General features: G+C 55.2%; 1 protein-coding gene across 17 annotated transcripts; it reads left to right on the forward strand.

The window, feature by feature from the left end:
- On the forward strand, positions 1-11,286 carry ACBD4 (acyl-CoA binding domain containing 4). 17 transcript variants are annotated; one of them, XM_063717936.1, is made up of 12 exons: positions 1-60; positions 2,433-2,684; positions 2,931-3,056; positions 3,210-3,334; positions 3,602-3,722; positions 3,794-3,878; positions 4,122-4,242; positions 4,471-4,557; positions 4,864-4,934; positions 5,017-5,092; positions 6,128-6,267; positions 10,557-11,286. In XM_063717936.1, the coding sequence occupies exons 4-12, from the start codon at positions 3,247-3,249 to the stop codon at positions 10,683-10,685; spliced, it is 918 nt and encodes a 305-aa protein (XP_063574006.1). In that variant the 5' UTR covers positions 1-60; positions 2,433-2,684; positions 2,931-3,056; positions 3,210-3,246; the 3' UTR covers positions 10,686-11,286.
- The last annotated feature ends 3,097 nt before the right edge of the window (positions 11,287-14,383 follow it).

Genomic DNA, 14,383 nt, shown 5'->3' on the forward strand with positions numbered 1-14,383 from the left:
GGCGGGGGCGGGGCCATGTGGTAGCCTGGAATCCCGGAGCCTCAGCGCTCGGCCCTGCTCGTGAGTCCGTCTCCCCTTAGTCTGGGCGAGCCTCTGATCTTGGCCGCGACGGTGACTAGAGCCCCCATGCTGCGGGGCTGGGGGTGGGAGCCTTCACCGGGGACGAGGGCCGTCCTCTGGCACAGACACCCTCTCCTTCCCGGGGGCCCTGACTCGAGGCTGACGCAGGACCCCCTCCTCCCTCCCTTCCGCGAACCCGTCGCGCCGCAGGCCTCAGCAGGGAACCAGACCCGGGACGGGACGCAGGGCCGGGAGCGACGGCAGAACGCCGGGAGCTGAGCCGTGCGGGGCAGCGCGAACCCGAAGGGATGGGCATGGGGGTGGGGAGGTTGGCAGTGACGTCATAGGATTAACCTCCCTGTGCCAGGCCAGGTGCTGCCCCCTCGGAGAGCCACAGTCTCGGAGCTGACGGACCCGGGGAGCGTGAGGCGGAGCCGAGCCTGGAGTCCCCAGCAACTAGTTCTAGGTTCGAGGCTTGGACAGGCCGGCACCCCAGCCCGGCACCCATGGTGTAGTTGTCCGCGACGTCAACCCGTGGGTGGGCATCCGCGTGCAGGTTCTGGTGGCCGAGTCGGGTGTGCACTTACTATTTATATGCAAGCACCAGAGTGCGTGCGCGAAGTGGGGGACGTCCAGGTGGCAGCGTTTCTGCAGCCGGTGGCCTGGGTCCGGCAGAGAGATGGGCGCACACCGCCACTCTGCGGCGGCCAGAGGCGTGGCATCCTACAGAGAGGCTAGTGCTCAGGGCCTGGATTTGCCACCTACTTGCCCTGCTCTACCCCATCCTCAGATCTCCCAGGCCCAGAGATTCTGCACACTGGCTTGGGTCCCTACGCCACTCTGGGGTCCTGAATTTTCTTCCTGATTATCATCTTCGCCTTTGTGCTTTTGATCCTGCCGTTCCTTCCTCCAGAAACAACCTTCCTTATTCTCCTGGTTTACCCTTTTGTTATTGTTGTTGTTGGATAGACTAAGTCTACATTTCTTTTAATTGTTATGGATACTTAATAGTTGCAGAGAGTTGTGGAGATGCACGTAATGTTTTGATACAGGTATAAAATGTGTAATGATCAAATCAAGGTAATTGAGGTATCCATCACCTCAAGCATTTATAATTCCTTTGTATTAGGAACATTCCAATTCCACTTTTAGTTATTTGTATTTGTATTTTATTTATTTGTTTATTAGAGACAAGGTCTCACTACTTGGTTGGTTGCCCAGGGTGGAGTGCAGTGGCATGATCATAGCTCACTGCAGCCTCAAAGCAATTCTCTTGCCTTGGCCTCCCAAAGTGTTGGGACTACAGGCCTGAGCCACCATGTCCCGCCCAGTTATTTTGAAATATACAATAAATTGGCCAGATGCAGTGGCTCACGCCTGTAATCCCAGCACTTTGGGAGGCAGAGGTGGGATGATCACTTGAGGCCAGGTATTGAAGACCAGCCTGGGCAATATAATGAGACTTCTGCCTCTACAAAAATTGTTTTTAAAATAATTAATTTAAAAAGATACAACAGGCCGGGCGCGGTGGCTCACGCCTGTAATCCCAGCACTTTGGGAGGCCAAGGCGGGCAGATCACGAGGTCAGGAGATCGAGACTATCCTGGCTAATACGGTGAACCCCGTCTCTTCTAAAAAATACAAAAAATTAGCTGGGCGTGGTGGCGGGCGCCTGTAATCCCAGTTGCTCGGGAGGCTGAGGCAGGAGAATGGCGTGAACCCGGGAGACGGAGCTTGCAGTGAGCCGAGATCACGCCACTGCACTCCAGCCCAGGAGAGAGTGAGACTCCGTGTCAAAATAAATAAATAAAATAAAATAAACAAAATAAAAAGATACAATAAATTATTGGTAACTATAATCGTTGTATTGTGCTACCGAATACTGGATCTCATTCATTCAAACTGTATTTTTGTACCCATTTCCCCCCCTCCCCAGTACCCGTCCCAGCCTCTGGTAACCATCATTCTGCGATCTCCATTTTGCTTACTCTTTTTTTTTTTTTTTTTTTTTTTTTTTGAGATGGAATCTCACTCTCGCCCAGGCTGGAGTGCAATGGGGCAATCTCGGCTCACGGCAATCTCCACCTCCCGGGTTCAAGCGATTCTCCTGCCTCAGCCTCCCGAGTAGCTGGGATTACAGGCGCGCGCCACCACGCCCGGCTAATTTGTGTATTTTTAGTAGAGACGGGGTTTCACTATGTTGGCCCGGCCGGTCTCGAACTCCTGACCTCAGGTGATCCGCCCGCCTTGGCCTCCCAAAGTTCTGGGATTACAGGCATGAGCCACCGTGCCCGACCATCTTCCAAAACTGAGCTGTGATGTCCCTCCTCTAGAACACCTGACCACAGGACATTACTTCTTTTAATCCCCAGTGCCTAAGTGTCTAGAGAGCTGAGTGGGTTGCCTCGGATCGGCCAGGCCTGGATATCAGCGAACAGATGCGGATTTCCACCAGGGGGCGCTAGGACGCCACGACCTTTCACTATGTCCACCAGGGGGAGCTGCCGCCCGCCTTGGCCATCCCCGGCTGGGAAGTCCGACTCTTGGATTAAGCCCCGCCTGATTGGGAAAGGCTCTGAGAAACTATTTGCATGATCTTGAAAGGACCGTGCTGAATGGTTGAGGTAGGTAAGCCGAATGTGAAACAGGCTCTCTCATTGGCCTAAATTTCCCCCCTCGCTCTGCGTCGCCATCCCCGCCCTGCTGGACTCCGGGGTCAGTAGGAAGCCGCGGGGTGGTGGCGAGAGAGGACCCAGGCGTCCTGGCAGTGGGCGCCGCGGGGCACAGTCTGGGCCAAGGTGCAGGCGGCCAGGGTGGGAGACTGTTCGCCCCGCCCTGACTCCTCCTCTCTTGTTTCTCCATCTGTCCAGGAGTTGGAGATGTGCACCTAAAGGAGGCGCATCTGGGGACGGACGCATCTGGCACTGAGGCCCTCGCCACCTGCCTCTCCACCTACCGAGGCCCTGGCGACCCTGACCCCACCACGCTGCCTTGAGGTAGGAAAAGGAGGCTCCTCAACCACAACTTCTGACCTCCCAGGGTGTCTGGGACCTCTAAAGAGCTTAGTTTGCCCCTCTGGGAAGTGAATCCTTGCTTATGGTGCCGGGGGGACCCTGGAGGCCCCCTCACACGAAGGCTGCTTCTTGCAGAGTCGCTCAAAAGTAGGGCCCCAGGGCTCGCAGCAGCATGGGCACCGAGAAAGAAAGCCCAGAGCCCGACTGCCAGAAACAGTTCCAGGCTGCAGTGAGCGTCATCCAGAACCTGCCCAAGAACGGTGAGGCTGCGGGGACTCGCATTTGGACTCGCATTCGGGACGCCTGGGGTCTGACTCTGAAGAAAGAATGGTCCTGATCACTGCAGTTTTTGCAGACAAGCCCCTGCCTGGGCTGTCCTGGGGGTTCCCTCCGCTTCCTACCCCAGTCCAGATGCCCTGGATGGGACCCATCCCCACCTCTGCCCTTTCCAAGCGGGGTTCTCCCGCCCCTCCGCCCCTTGGAGCTGGGAGTGATGCTCTGCCCTGGCTTCCCAACTCTCTGCCCAGGTTCTTACCGCCCCTCCTATGAAGAGATGCTGCGATTCTACAGTTACTACAAGCAGGCCACCATGGGGCCCTGCCTGGTCCCCCGGCCCGGGTTCTGGGACCCCATTGGACGATATAAGTGGTGAGCTCCCTGCTGGCTGGGCAAACAAGCCTCAGCTGTCAAGCAGCCCTCTCACAGCCCTCTGCCCCCAGGGACGCCTGGAACAGTCTGGGCAAGATGAGTAGGGAAGAGGCCATGTCTGCCTACATCACTGAAATGAAACTGGTGGCACAGAAGGTAGGGGCTACAGGTTCTCTGTCCCCAGGCTCCTGGCCAGGTGGCCTCACCCCTCCAGTTCTGACCCCCACTACGTTTCCTGCACATGGACCCCCCTCATGGGAATCACCACCTTCATGTTACCCTCAGCCCTGCCTACCTTTGGCCCCTGACTGGGCACAGGGTGGAGGTGTGTGACAGGGCAGGAGCAGGGCGGAAGGGACAGGAGGCCACTCCATCCCCAACAGACCCCCTCCCCTACAGGTGATCGACACAGTGCCCCTGGGTGAGGTGGCAGAGGACATGTTTGCTTACTTCGAGCCCCTGTACCAGGTGATCCCTGACATGCCGAGGCCCCCAGAGACCTTCCTGAGAAGGGTCACAGGTCAGACTCCCAGGCTGGGAGCTCCAAAAGTGCTGAGTGAACCATCTTAGGTCTAGGCTGAGGTGGGCTGGGGGCAGAGGGCTCCAGGCGACATCCCTGTTAGGACCCCCACGCCCCCAAGAGGTGGATCTCAGGCAGCATCCATGGCTCATCCCGAGTAGGGGCTTGATCACACTGGGAGGTGCCAGCCTCTCCCCAGGCCCACCTCTGGGTGCTGTGTCTTGGCAGGTTGGAAAGAGCAGGTTGTGAATGGAGATGTTGGGGCTGTTTCAGAGCCTCCCTGCCTCCCTAAGGAACCGGCACCCCCAAGCCCAGGTTAGTGCTTGAGCAGGAGGGGTGGACCAAACTCAGGCTGGGGGAGGGCTGGAGGGGAGAAGGCTGGATGCCACTCTGTGCCCTCCACAGACACAGACTTCTTGTGCTCCCAAAGGTGGGGACCGGGGTCTAGGATTCCTGTTCCAGGGCCTTGCTTCTGGTGCCCATCTGTGCCTCAGGTGTTGATATCTCTAGTGCCTCGTATCTCTAGTGTCTCCTAAACAGGTGCTTCTGCCCAGTGCACACCCCTGCTCTCCCTCCACAGCTTCCCTCTGGGCAGTAGTAACTCTACCAACCCCTCCACAGAGTCCCATTCACCCAGGGACCTGGACTCCGAGGTTTTCTGTGATTCCCTGGAGCAGCTGGAGCCTGAGCTGGTGAGCCCAGTCCCCATTCCCCCCTTTTCCCACCCCACTGTGCTCCCACTCCCACTCTCAGCCCTCTGACTCATCTCAGCAGGTTTGGACAGAGCAGCGGGCAGCATCTGGAGAAAAGCGTGATCCCAGGAACAGCCCTGTGCCCCCCACAGAGAAAGGTGAGCTCCTGCCCAACCTCTCACCCACTTCTGCCCTTTCTCGTGGTCCTGGCACCCCAAGCCTTCTGTTGGCTGCCTTCCTAGGGCAGAGTTGAAAGTCCATTGCTGGGCACTGAGCAAGAAGCCTCTGTCCAGGAAGGGCTGCTAACCAGCCAGATACCTGCCTGGATGGGCAAAGTCCCCGCCCTCCCTCCTCTCCCCCAAGGGCACCCAGGAGTCTGCACCCTCTGCAGGTGCTGAGTAAGGCCAGCGGGATGGGAAGTCCTAGCCCAGCTCTCCCACCTACAGCTGCACAGCCTCGGGAGGTCATCCATATTCTCTGGACTCCCCCGTTTGGAAATCTCAGAAGACAATGAGTTCTGCCCTCTTCCCTTCTAGAACTCCTGTTGTGTGTCAGGTCCTGTATGGACATTTTCAAAAGTATCTCCTTTATTCCTCTGAGCAAGCAGCCCTGTGAGGGAAATGACATCTTCTCCTAATTTTTAGATGACAAAATGATGCCCAGAGAAGTTAATGACTGGCCAGGCGTGATGGCTCACGCCTGTAATCCCAGCACTTTGGGAGGCCAAGGCAGGCAGATCACCTGAGGTCAGGGGTTCGAGACCAGCCTGGCCAACATGGTGAAACCCTGTCTCTGTTAAAAATACAAATATTAGCCGGGTGTGGTGGGCACCTATAATCCCAGCTATTCGGGAGGCTGAGGCAGGAGAATCGCTTGAATCCAGGTGGAGGTTGCGGTGAGCCGAGATCATTGTGCCACTGCACTCCAGCCTGGGCGACAGAGCAAGACTGTCTCAAAAAAAAAAAAAAAAAAAAAAAGTTAATGACTTGATCTATGTCCTAAGCGGCCATGCTGGGATTAAACCCACAGCAGCCCATTACTCAGCTGCATAGATGGACTTTGCAAGAATCACACTCGGTACAGGGATTGAGTTCTACTCCTACACTTTCCTGGGCTTGCCCCAGCCTGCCCCCACCCTGCCCGGAGCTGAGTTGCCTCCTGAGCCTCCTTCCCTGTGTGTCTGTGCTCCGCAGAGGGGTTGCGGGGCAGCCCGCTGGGGCCCCAGGAGTTGGATGTGTGGCTGCTGGGGACAGTTCGAGCACTACGAGAGAGCATGCAGGAGGTGCAGGCGAGGGTGCAGAGCCTGGAGAGCATACCCCGGCCCCCTGAGCAGGTAGAGTCCCCCACCCCATAGGACAAGATGATGGCAGAATCCGGTCTTTATTCTGGGCTCCTCTTCCAGCCACTTTTGTTTTTGTCCTCACGCCTCCACCTGCCCACATCTCTCTCCAGAGAATGGCATGGCTCCTGCTGCAGGCAAGAGGTGGGGGTGAGGGTGGAGGGGGCTGACATGCTTCCACTCTGAAGGCAGAGTGGGTGGGGCCCTTTGCCGTTCTCCCCTCCCTCTGCCTGGAGAGAAGCTAAGCCTCAGGACTAATCCCGTGTGGGAAGGGCCATGATGTGTCTGCTCTGGGCATTGAGGATGGGGGTCCCTATTGCCCCTCAGTCAGGACTTCCATTCCCAGAATTAGGATTTGCTGCAAATGGTTCAGCCCTTGCATCCCTCTCCTCAACTCCTAGCTCTGCTTGCCTCTGACACTTGGGATCCTGGGCTCCTGCAAACTAAATAACAGCTGCCATTGCTGGAGCCCCGCTGGCTGCCAGACACTCATGGGCATCTTCCCACTGAATCCACACAACAGCCCTATGAGACAGAGTTTCTTTTCACCTCCCTTTTGGAGAGGGAAACTAAGGCTCCAAGGGGCTAATGTGCCTGAGGGCACACAGCCTGGGAGAGCCTCTCTGAGCTGCTGTGAGGATTCAACCACACATGTCGATGCTTCCGTGGTGCCCACCACACAGAAAGCCTTCTCCAGTCGGTTCTGTTGCTACTATTGCTGTTAATATTAACATTAAGCGATGGAGTTGGCAGTGGCCCCTAGTCTGTCTCCCTGCAAAGCTGGTACCCACCATTAACTCTGAGTGGGTCTGTTCTTGAAAAGCCTGAGGTGGTGGGGGCAGAGAGGGCTGGGTTCCCAGATGTGAGGCATCTCTGGGGTGACCCCTAACCCACTCAGCACAGCAGGTGTGAGCCCACAGCGGCAGGATTTCCTCAGATCCACAATGGCTAACTTTTCAACACTGCCCCTCCCCCTCAACAGGGCTTGCTTTCTTTTCTTTTTTTCTTTTTTTTTTTTTTTTTTTTTTTTGCTTTGTGTTTTTTGTTTTTGAGATGGAGTCTTGCTCTGTCGCCCAGGCTGAAGTACAGTGGCATGATCTCGGCTCACTGCAACCTCCACCTCCCGGGTTCAAGTGATTCTCCTGCCTCAGCCTCCAGAGTAGCTGGGACTACAGGCGGCACCACCATGCCCAGATACTTTTTGTATTTTTAGTAGAGATGGGGTTTCACCATGGTCCCCAGGATGGTATCAATCTCTTGACCTCGTGATCCACCTGCCTCAGCCTCCCAAAGTTCTGGGATTACAGGTGTGAGCCACCACACCTGGCCCCCTTTTCTTTTTTTCCTACCATTTACTACTTTTAAATGTTGAAGATTTTAAAGTAGATTACAGGCCAGCGTGGTGGCTCACACCTGTAATCCCAGCACTTTGGGAGGCTGAGGCTGAGGGAGGATCTCTTGAGCCTGGGAGTTCGAGACCAGCCTAGGCAACATAGCAAGATCCTGTCTCAAAAAAAAAAAAAAAAAAAAAAAAAAAAAAGATTCTAAACATCATGATGTTCCACCCCGAAAGAGTTGGGTTCATATTCTCAAAATAGGCTGGGTGTGGTGGCTCACGCCTGTAATCCTAGCACTTTGGGAGGCCAAGGCGGGCGGATCACCTGGGGTCAGGAGTTCCAGACCAGCCTGGCCAACATGGCAAAACCCTGTCTCTACTAAAAATACAAAACTTAGCTGGGCGAGGTGGCAGGCACCTGTAATCCCAGCTACTTAGGAGGCTGAGGCAGGAGAATCACTTGAAACTGGCAGGCAGAGGTTGCAGTGAGCTGAGATGATGCCATTGCACTCCAGCCTGAGCTACAGAGCAAGACTCCGTCTCAAAAACAAACAAACAAAAAACCATATCTCTCAAAATAAGAACATTCTACCTAGCCCAAACAACATTTTATTACACACAATTATTAATTTCTTAATATCATCAAATATCCAATCTAAATTCCAGTTTCTCCAGTTATCCTGAAACCGTCTTTTCCAGCTGCTCTGTTTTTCCAGTCTAGGACCACACATTGCATCTGTTCCCCCTTTCAATTCTCTTTTAATCTAGCCCAGTCCTTCTCCTTGCTATTGACTTGCTGACCAGTCTGGGCTGGTGTCTATAGAATGTTCCACCTTTTGGGTCTAATTACATCCTCATGGGTGGTTCCTCGATACACATTTCCTGTTAACTGGAGGTTAGATCTAAACACTAGAGTCACATTAAACATTTGGGCTGGGCATGGTGGTTCACGCCTGTAATCCCAGCACTTTGGGAGGCTGAGGCAGGCAGATCGCTTGAGCCCAGGAGCTTGAGACCAGCCTGGGTAACATAGTGAGACCCTGTCTCCACAAAATATATGTTTAAAAATTAGCTGGGCATGGACTGAAGCAGGAGGATCGCTTAAGCCCAGGAGATCGAGGCTGCAGTGAACTATGATGGTGTCACTGCACTCCAGCTTGGGCTACAGAGTGAGACCTTGTCTCAAAAAAACGCAAAGCACAAAAAACCGCAACATTTTGGACCAGACTACATCAGAGGTGATGTTTTTTCATGTCAGAGGACACATGCTATCTGGATGTCCCATCATTAGTAACTCTAGCATGGACCACTGGGATGGTTGAAGGGGGTCTGATCCCACCATTGTAAAGTCATGTTTTCCTCCTGTAGTCGGAGAATATCCGGTCCCCCATAAACTCCATTTGCTAGTTTTTGACAATTGCGAATCCTTGCCTGAGTCAATAATTTAGTGATTGCCAAAAAAAAGCTGACTTTTAAATGCTATGATTCCTTTAACATCTATTAGCTATCATTTGTGTACTGTTTCCCTCATCATCTTGGGTTTCCCTGAAATACAGTGGAAAGGCAAGATAAATACTTCATTCTTTCTCTTTAGTTATCTATTTTTAAAGTAAGAAATTAATTTAGGCTGGGTACGGTGGCTCACGCCTGTAATCCCAGCACTTTGGGAGGCTGAGGTGTGTGGATCACCTGAGGTCAGGAGTTCGAGACCAACCTGACCAACATGGTGAAACCCCGTGTCTTCTAAAAATACAAAAATTAGCTGGGCATGGTGGCAGGTGTCTGTAAGTCCGGCTACTCAGGAGGCTGATGCAGGAGAATCACTTGAACCCAGGAGGCAGAGGTTGCACTGAGCCGAGATCACACCATTGCACTCTAGCCTGGGAGACAGAGCAAGACTCCTCAAAAAAAAAAAAAAAAAAAAAAAAAAAGAAAGAAAGAAAAAGAAAAATTAATTTAAAAGCCACCTAAATGGTGACAAAATTCCAGTTTTCTCTTGAGTATCACTGTGGGCTCATGGATTTCACAGATTCAGTATTCCCAGGAGCCACAGTAATTCTTTTTTTTGTTGTTGTTTTGAGATGGAGTCTCACTCTGTCAGTCAGACTGGAGTGCAGTGGCACGAACTCGGCTCACTGCAACCTCCACCTCCCTGGGTTCAAGCAATTCTCTGCCTCAGCCTCCCGAGTAGCGGGGATTACAGGCGCCCACCACCATGCCCGGCTAATTTTTTTTGTATTTTTAGTAGAGACGGGGTTTCACCATCTTGGCCAGGCTGGTCTTGAACTCCTGACCTGGTGACCGCCTGCCTCGGCCTCCCAAAGTGCCGGAATGACAGACGTGAGCCACCCCACCCAGTCTGCCACAGTCATTCTTTTTGATGCTCAGACAGTCAAAACTTTGGCCATTCGAGACCCTTTCATACCGGATCTTATGTTCTTATAACACAACCTGATGAGTCTTTAAAAGCGACCTTGCTTTCCTGGTACAAGGTGCCCTACATTCACTCCCACCTTCCCTGCCCCAGGCCTGGAATCAGCCACTTCTCCAAGGAGCCTTGGCTCCTTTTTAGTGGAGAATGATACTTGGAAATTAAAATCTGGGTACCCAGGGTCCTCATTTGACATATGTGGCACATCCTTAACAACACAGGTCTTCAGGTCATACCAACGGTCATTGCTTTGTGGCCCAGAGAAGATGGCATGGAAGCCACTCCCTCTACCCGCAGCTCCTCCAGCCTCTCTTGATACTGGGATTGCCCTGGGGAGGAAGATGTGGGAGGGAGTTGGCATTCAACCTGTCAGGACCACTTGGGGGCCACTTCCCTTCTAGTGGTGCAGACTTAGGGGCAGGGTCTTTCCAATCTTCCACTAAATTGGAAGCAGGTTCCTGGGGAGGCTATGCTGAAGCCTGGACTGGCCTCTGACTCCCTCCCTCTTGGCTGCAGAGGCCGCAGCCCAGGCCCAGTGCTCGGCCATGGCCCCTTGGGCTCCCAGGGCCCGCGCTGCTCTTCTTCCTCCTGTGGCCCTTCGTCGTCCAGTGGCTCTTCCGAATGTTTCGGACCCAAAAGAGGTGACTGTCAGTGGAGGGGTCTCTGCAGCCAACTGAGACTATCTTGCTGTGCCCTGAGCCTTCCTAGGGTTTAGAAGAACAGCATTCAAAATTCCCCCTCCTGGCAGTGTTTGCCTTCGCACCTCCTCTCCTAAAGCAAAGCGGGGGGCAAATAAGACCCCACCCCTCCCTGCAGCTTCACAGGGACGCTTCCCTCCTCGAAACCACCCCAGGCTCCCCTGGGAGGCTGCAGTTGTGGTACATGTCCTCGGTGCTGGGTTGGCCGTGACTCGGGGGCGGGGCTATCGGGTCTCAGCCCCTGCCCTCCCCACTCTCTGGGTCACCTGACTCTTCCCACCCCTGCTTCTCCCCGAGGAGGTTCAGCTCTTGAGCAAGTTGGGACTTGGGCCGGGGCCTGGAAGAATGATTGGCTGGGAGGCTGCGGGAGGGAGGCCAGGAGGCCCGGACCAGCTGGGAGGAGTGAGCAGGCCCCGGTGGAGGGGGATGAGCACAGTTTGCTCGCTGTCCTCCACTGCCGGCCCCCTCCGCCCCCACACACACTCAGGACGTCTTCATTGAAGATTCACTTACAAACGAATGTTTCACTAAATAAAAGAAAACCATAATCTTCTGCTGTCTGGTCCCCTACGGAGGGAGCGGGGAGCGGGGAGCGGGGAGCGGGGAGCGGGGCCCGGAGCGAGCGAGGCACAAAGTCCCTTTCCTGCTCCCCACCCAATGCCCCCTTGATGGCCCTGATCTTTCAGGGCCAGCGGTTGGTGTTTCTGAATGGAGAATATTTTCCCTCCTCCCCGGGCAAGCGAAGCGAAAACAGGCCTCTGTGTGGAGGGGAGAGGGAGGGGAACCAAGGGTGGCCCGGGCCGGGAGCGGAGCGCCCTTGGGAGGGCGGGGCCAATGCGGGGGGCCGACGGCGCGGCCCTGCCCGCCGCCCCGTCGGGGACGCGGGGTCCGAGCGAGCTGGGGGTGGTGGGGAGGAGCGGAGCACGGCTGGGCGGGGCCGAGGAGCTGGTTTGGCCCCCGCCCAAAGGGGACGGCGGCTGGTCCAGCTCCGCGCCCCGGGCGTAGAGATGGGGTTCCGAGCCCCCGGCCCCAGAAATGTCCGCTGCCCCCTCCTCAGCTGCCTGTTCCCGGTGCCCCACCTTGACCTCCGGGCCTGGGCCTTCCCAGGGGATTTTCTGGAAGGCCAAGGCCCAGCGAGAGCCTCGTCCTCGCCCCGCCCTGAGTAGGGAGCAGGGCCCTGCGCGCCTGGAAGCCCCCGTCGGGGTGGGCCGAGTGCCCGCGTGCAATCGCCTTCCGGGGGGTACAGGCCAGAAGCCTTGGCCTCCCTCTGTCAGCACAAGCCCTGTCGTCCGTGGGCCGCCTTGGCTCAAGCCTCGGTCCGGCCTGTATTCAATGGCGAAACTGGCCACTCTGAGCGCCGCCTGGTGCCAGCGCCTCCAAGTTCACTGGCCAGGGTCTCTACCGGAGTCCCCCGCCGCCGCCACCACCTGGGCCCTAGGACCTTCCTACCTCTGGGTAAGGAAGACGCAGTTCTGAATGCCCCTGGCTGAGATCCTTAAACTCCTGAGTTCCCTGTCAGCCTCTAGTCTCGACCACCGCCCCAGGCTTGGCCATCATTGGCCCCACTGGAAGCCACAGTCACTCTTTAGTCGTCAGTCCTTTCAAAGCCGGGAAGGCATCCCTGAGGCTAGACGGTGCGCTCTGCACCTGCACTGCTCAGCCCAGGGTCACAAGCACAGGCTGAATAGCCCCTGTGATAAGGCTGGACTGCAGCAAGCAGGACAGACAACAGCAGGGCCACCTTGGTGGGGGTTGCAGGCTTAGAGCTGAAGCCAGCTCCACCACTTACACAGTAGCTGTGGAACTTGGGCAAGATTTTTTTTTGAGACTGAGTCTCTCTTTGTTGTCAGGCTGGAGTGCAGTGGCGCGATCTCAGCTCATTGCAACCTCCGCCTCCCAGGTTCAAGCGATTCTCCTGCCTCAGCCTCCCAGAAGTAGCTGGGACTACAGGCGGGTGCCACCACCCCGGCTACTTTTTGTATTTTTAGTAGAGACGGGGTTTCACCATGTTAGGCAGGGTGGTCTCGATCTCCTGACCTCGTGATCCGCCCGCCTTGGCCTCCCAAAGTGCTAGGATTACAGGTGTGAGCCACCGCGCCTAGCCCCCTTGGGGAAGATGCTTAACTGTTCTGGGCTTGGGTGGCCTTGTTTGTGAAATAGGGTTGATCTCTTCATCATAAGGCAGTCCTGGGGTTTACCAGTGATGGGGCATGTTGAATGCCTGGCAAAGGGTTAGAACCCAGCTAACAGTAAGGCTGGGCTCAGCAGTGCCTTCGAAATACCCTGACCGGGGGTACCCCAGAATCCTCTGGAGTCTGAAGATGGGGTAACAATTTGGAGGTCTCTGTGATAACCAAGTTCTCTGCAAAATCCCTTTTTCCTCCAGGAGCCCTCTGAGGGGCAGTTCTTGCTCTCAGGAAGCCTCCTAAGGGATGAAGCCACACGGAGCTGGGAACTTTTCAGGTGGACCCGAATTCTTGGAAGCCCAGAGAAAACAAACGAAGGTGTTCATTTTCAGAACATATAGCTGTGCCCAGAGGCCCGCGTGCTTGCGGCTCCCCTTAGAGGCATCTACATTGGCCATGCCCATCACCACTGGCCCCCACCCCCGATATCTCACACTGCCCAGAGCCACCGAGGTCCCAGACTAGCCCTTTCCTGGCACATGATGCTTGGTCTTCCTAAAATGCCCCTCTTCGTGCCACTTTGCCTGAAAGCTCTTCATCCTTCAGAGCCAGCCAGGAAGTCACTTGCTCCTGACACTTGTCCATAATTCCCAGCTCCCATGCACTCGGCTCATCAGCCCCTACCGGGATTTCCCGCACTTGCCATTTAGGCTGGCTGTGGTCTGATGGCCTCTCCACGGTCCATGAGCAACTTGAAGGCAAGGATGGCATCCCACCCCTCTTTGTACCCTCCTGTTTGCCAAATGATATAGGGGCTGAATAAGGTTGAAGTTGTTGGGAATGAAAAGAACGAAATCCAGAGTTTTCCCCGATTTTAAGAAAAAATGGGGTTTTGTGTGACAGAAAGAAAAATGGCATTGGGGGGTCACAAAGACCCGTGCACTAGCCAGAACTGCCCCGTGGTTGTCATGTGACCTTGGACAAGTCACTTATTTTCCAGTCTTAGAGATGCCTTATCTGTAAAATGGAGACACTCATTCCTATCGTGTCTAACTTGCCAGGCTGTGGTGAGGTCACATGGTTCTGTGCGTAAAAGGTGCACAGTGCAAACGTGCTGGAATGTCAGGGATGCTATTAAGGAAGCAATAAGAAGAAAGGGTCACTGGGTGTGTGGCGAGGGAGAAGTGGAAAGGGCGACAAGATTTTAGGCCTCAGTGACTGGTATGAGGGGTTCTCTGGGTCCTCTCAGTCCCTGTTTATGGAGGGCTGGGGGCTTGCGTCTAGAGAATTTCTCTCTGAGAAACTACGCCCCCGGGGAAATCGGCCCCCAGCCCTGCGCCAGAATTCCCTGCCGCAAGTTTCGGGGCAAGGCCTCCTCCATGCTTCCCTCCCAGTCTTGCCCAGCGCCCACTGATGAGGAAGGGCCTCTGCGGGTGAGACCTGCTTCCCTCTCGGATAGCCAGGGCTGATGATTTCAACTCATTAATCATTCCGAACTCTTCCCAACAAACAGCCTCAT

Source organism: Pongo abelii, chromosome 19 (genome assembly GCF_028885655.2).
Source record: "Pongo abelii isolate AG06213 chromosome 19, NHGRI_mPonAbe1-v2.0_pri, whole genome shotgun sequence".
NCBI classification, from domain to species: Eukaryota; Metazoa; Chordata; class Mammalia; order Primates; family Hominidae; genus Pongo; species Pongo abelii.

Bases quoted from the DNA above. Each gene is read 5' to 3' on its own strand.
- ACBD4 (XM_054535289.2), top strand. From the start codon at position 3,247: ATGGGCACCGAGAAAGAAAGCCCAGAGCCCGACTGCCAGAAACAGTTC. The intron at 3,335-3,601 runs GTGAGGCTGCGG...CTCTCTGCCCAG, and splicing joins CCAGAACCTGCCCAAGAACG to GTTCTTACCGCCCCTCCTAT. The intron at 4,243-4,470 runs GTCAGACTCCCA...GTGTCTTGGCAG, and splicing joins CTTCCTGAGAAGGGTCACAG to GTTGGAAAGAGCAGGTTGTG.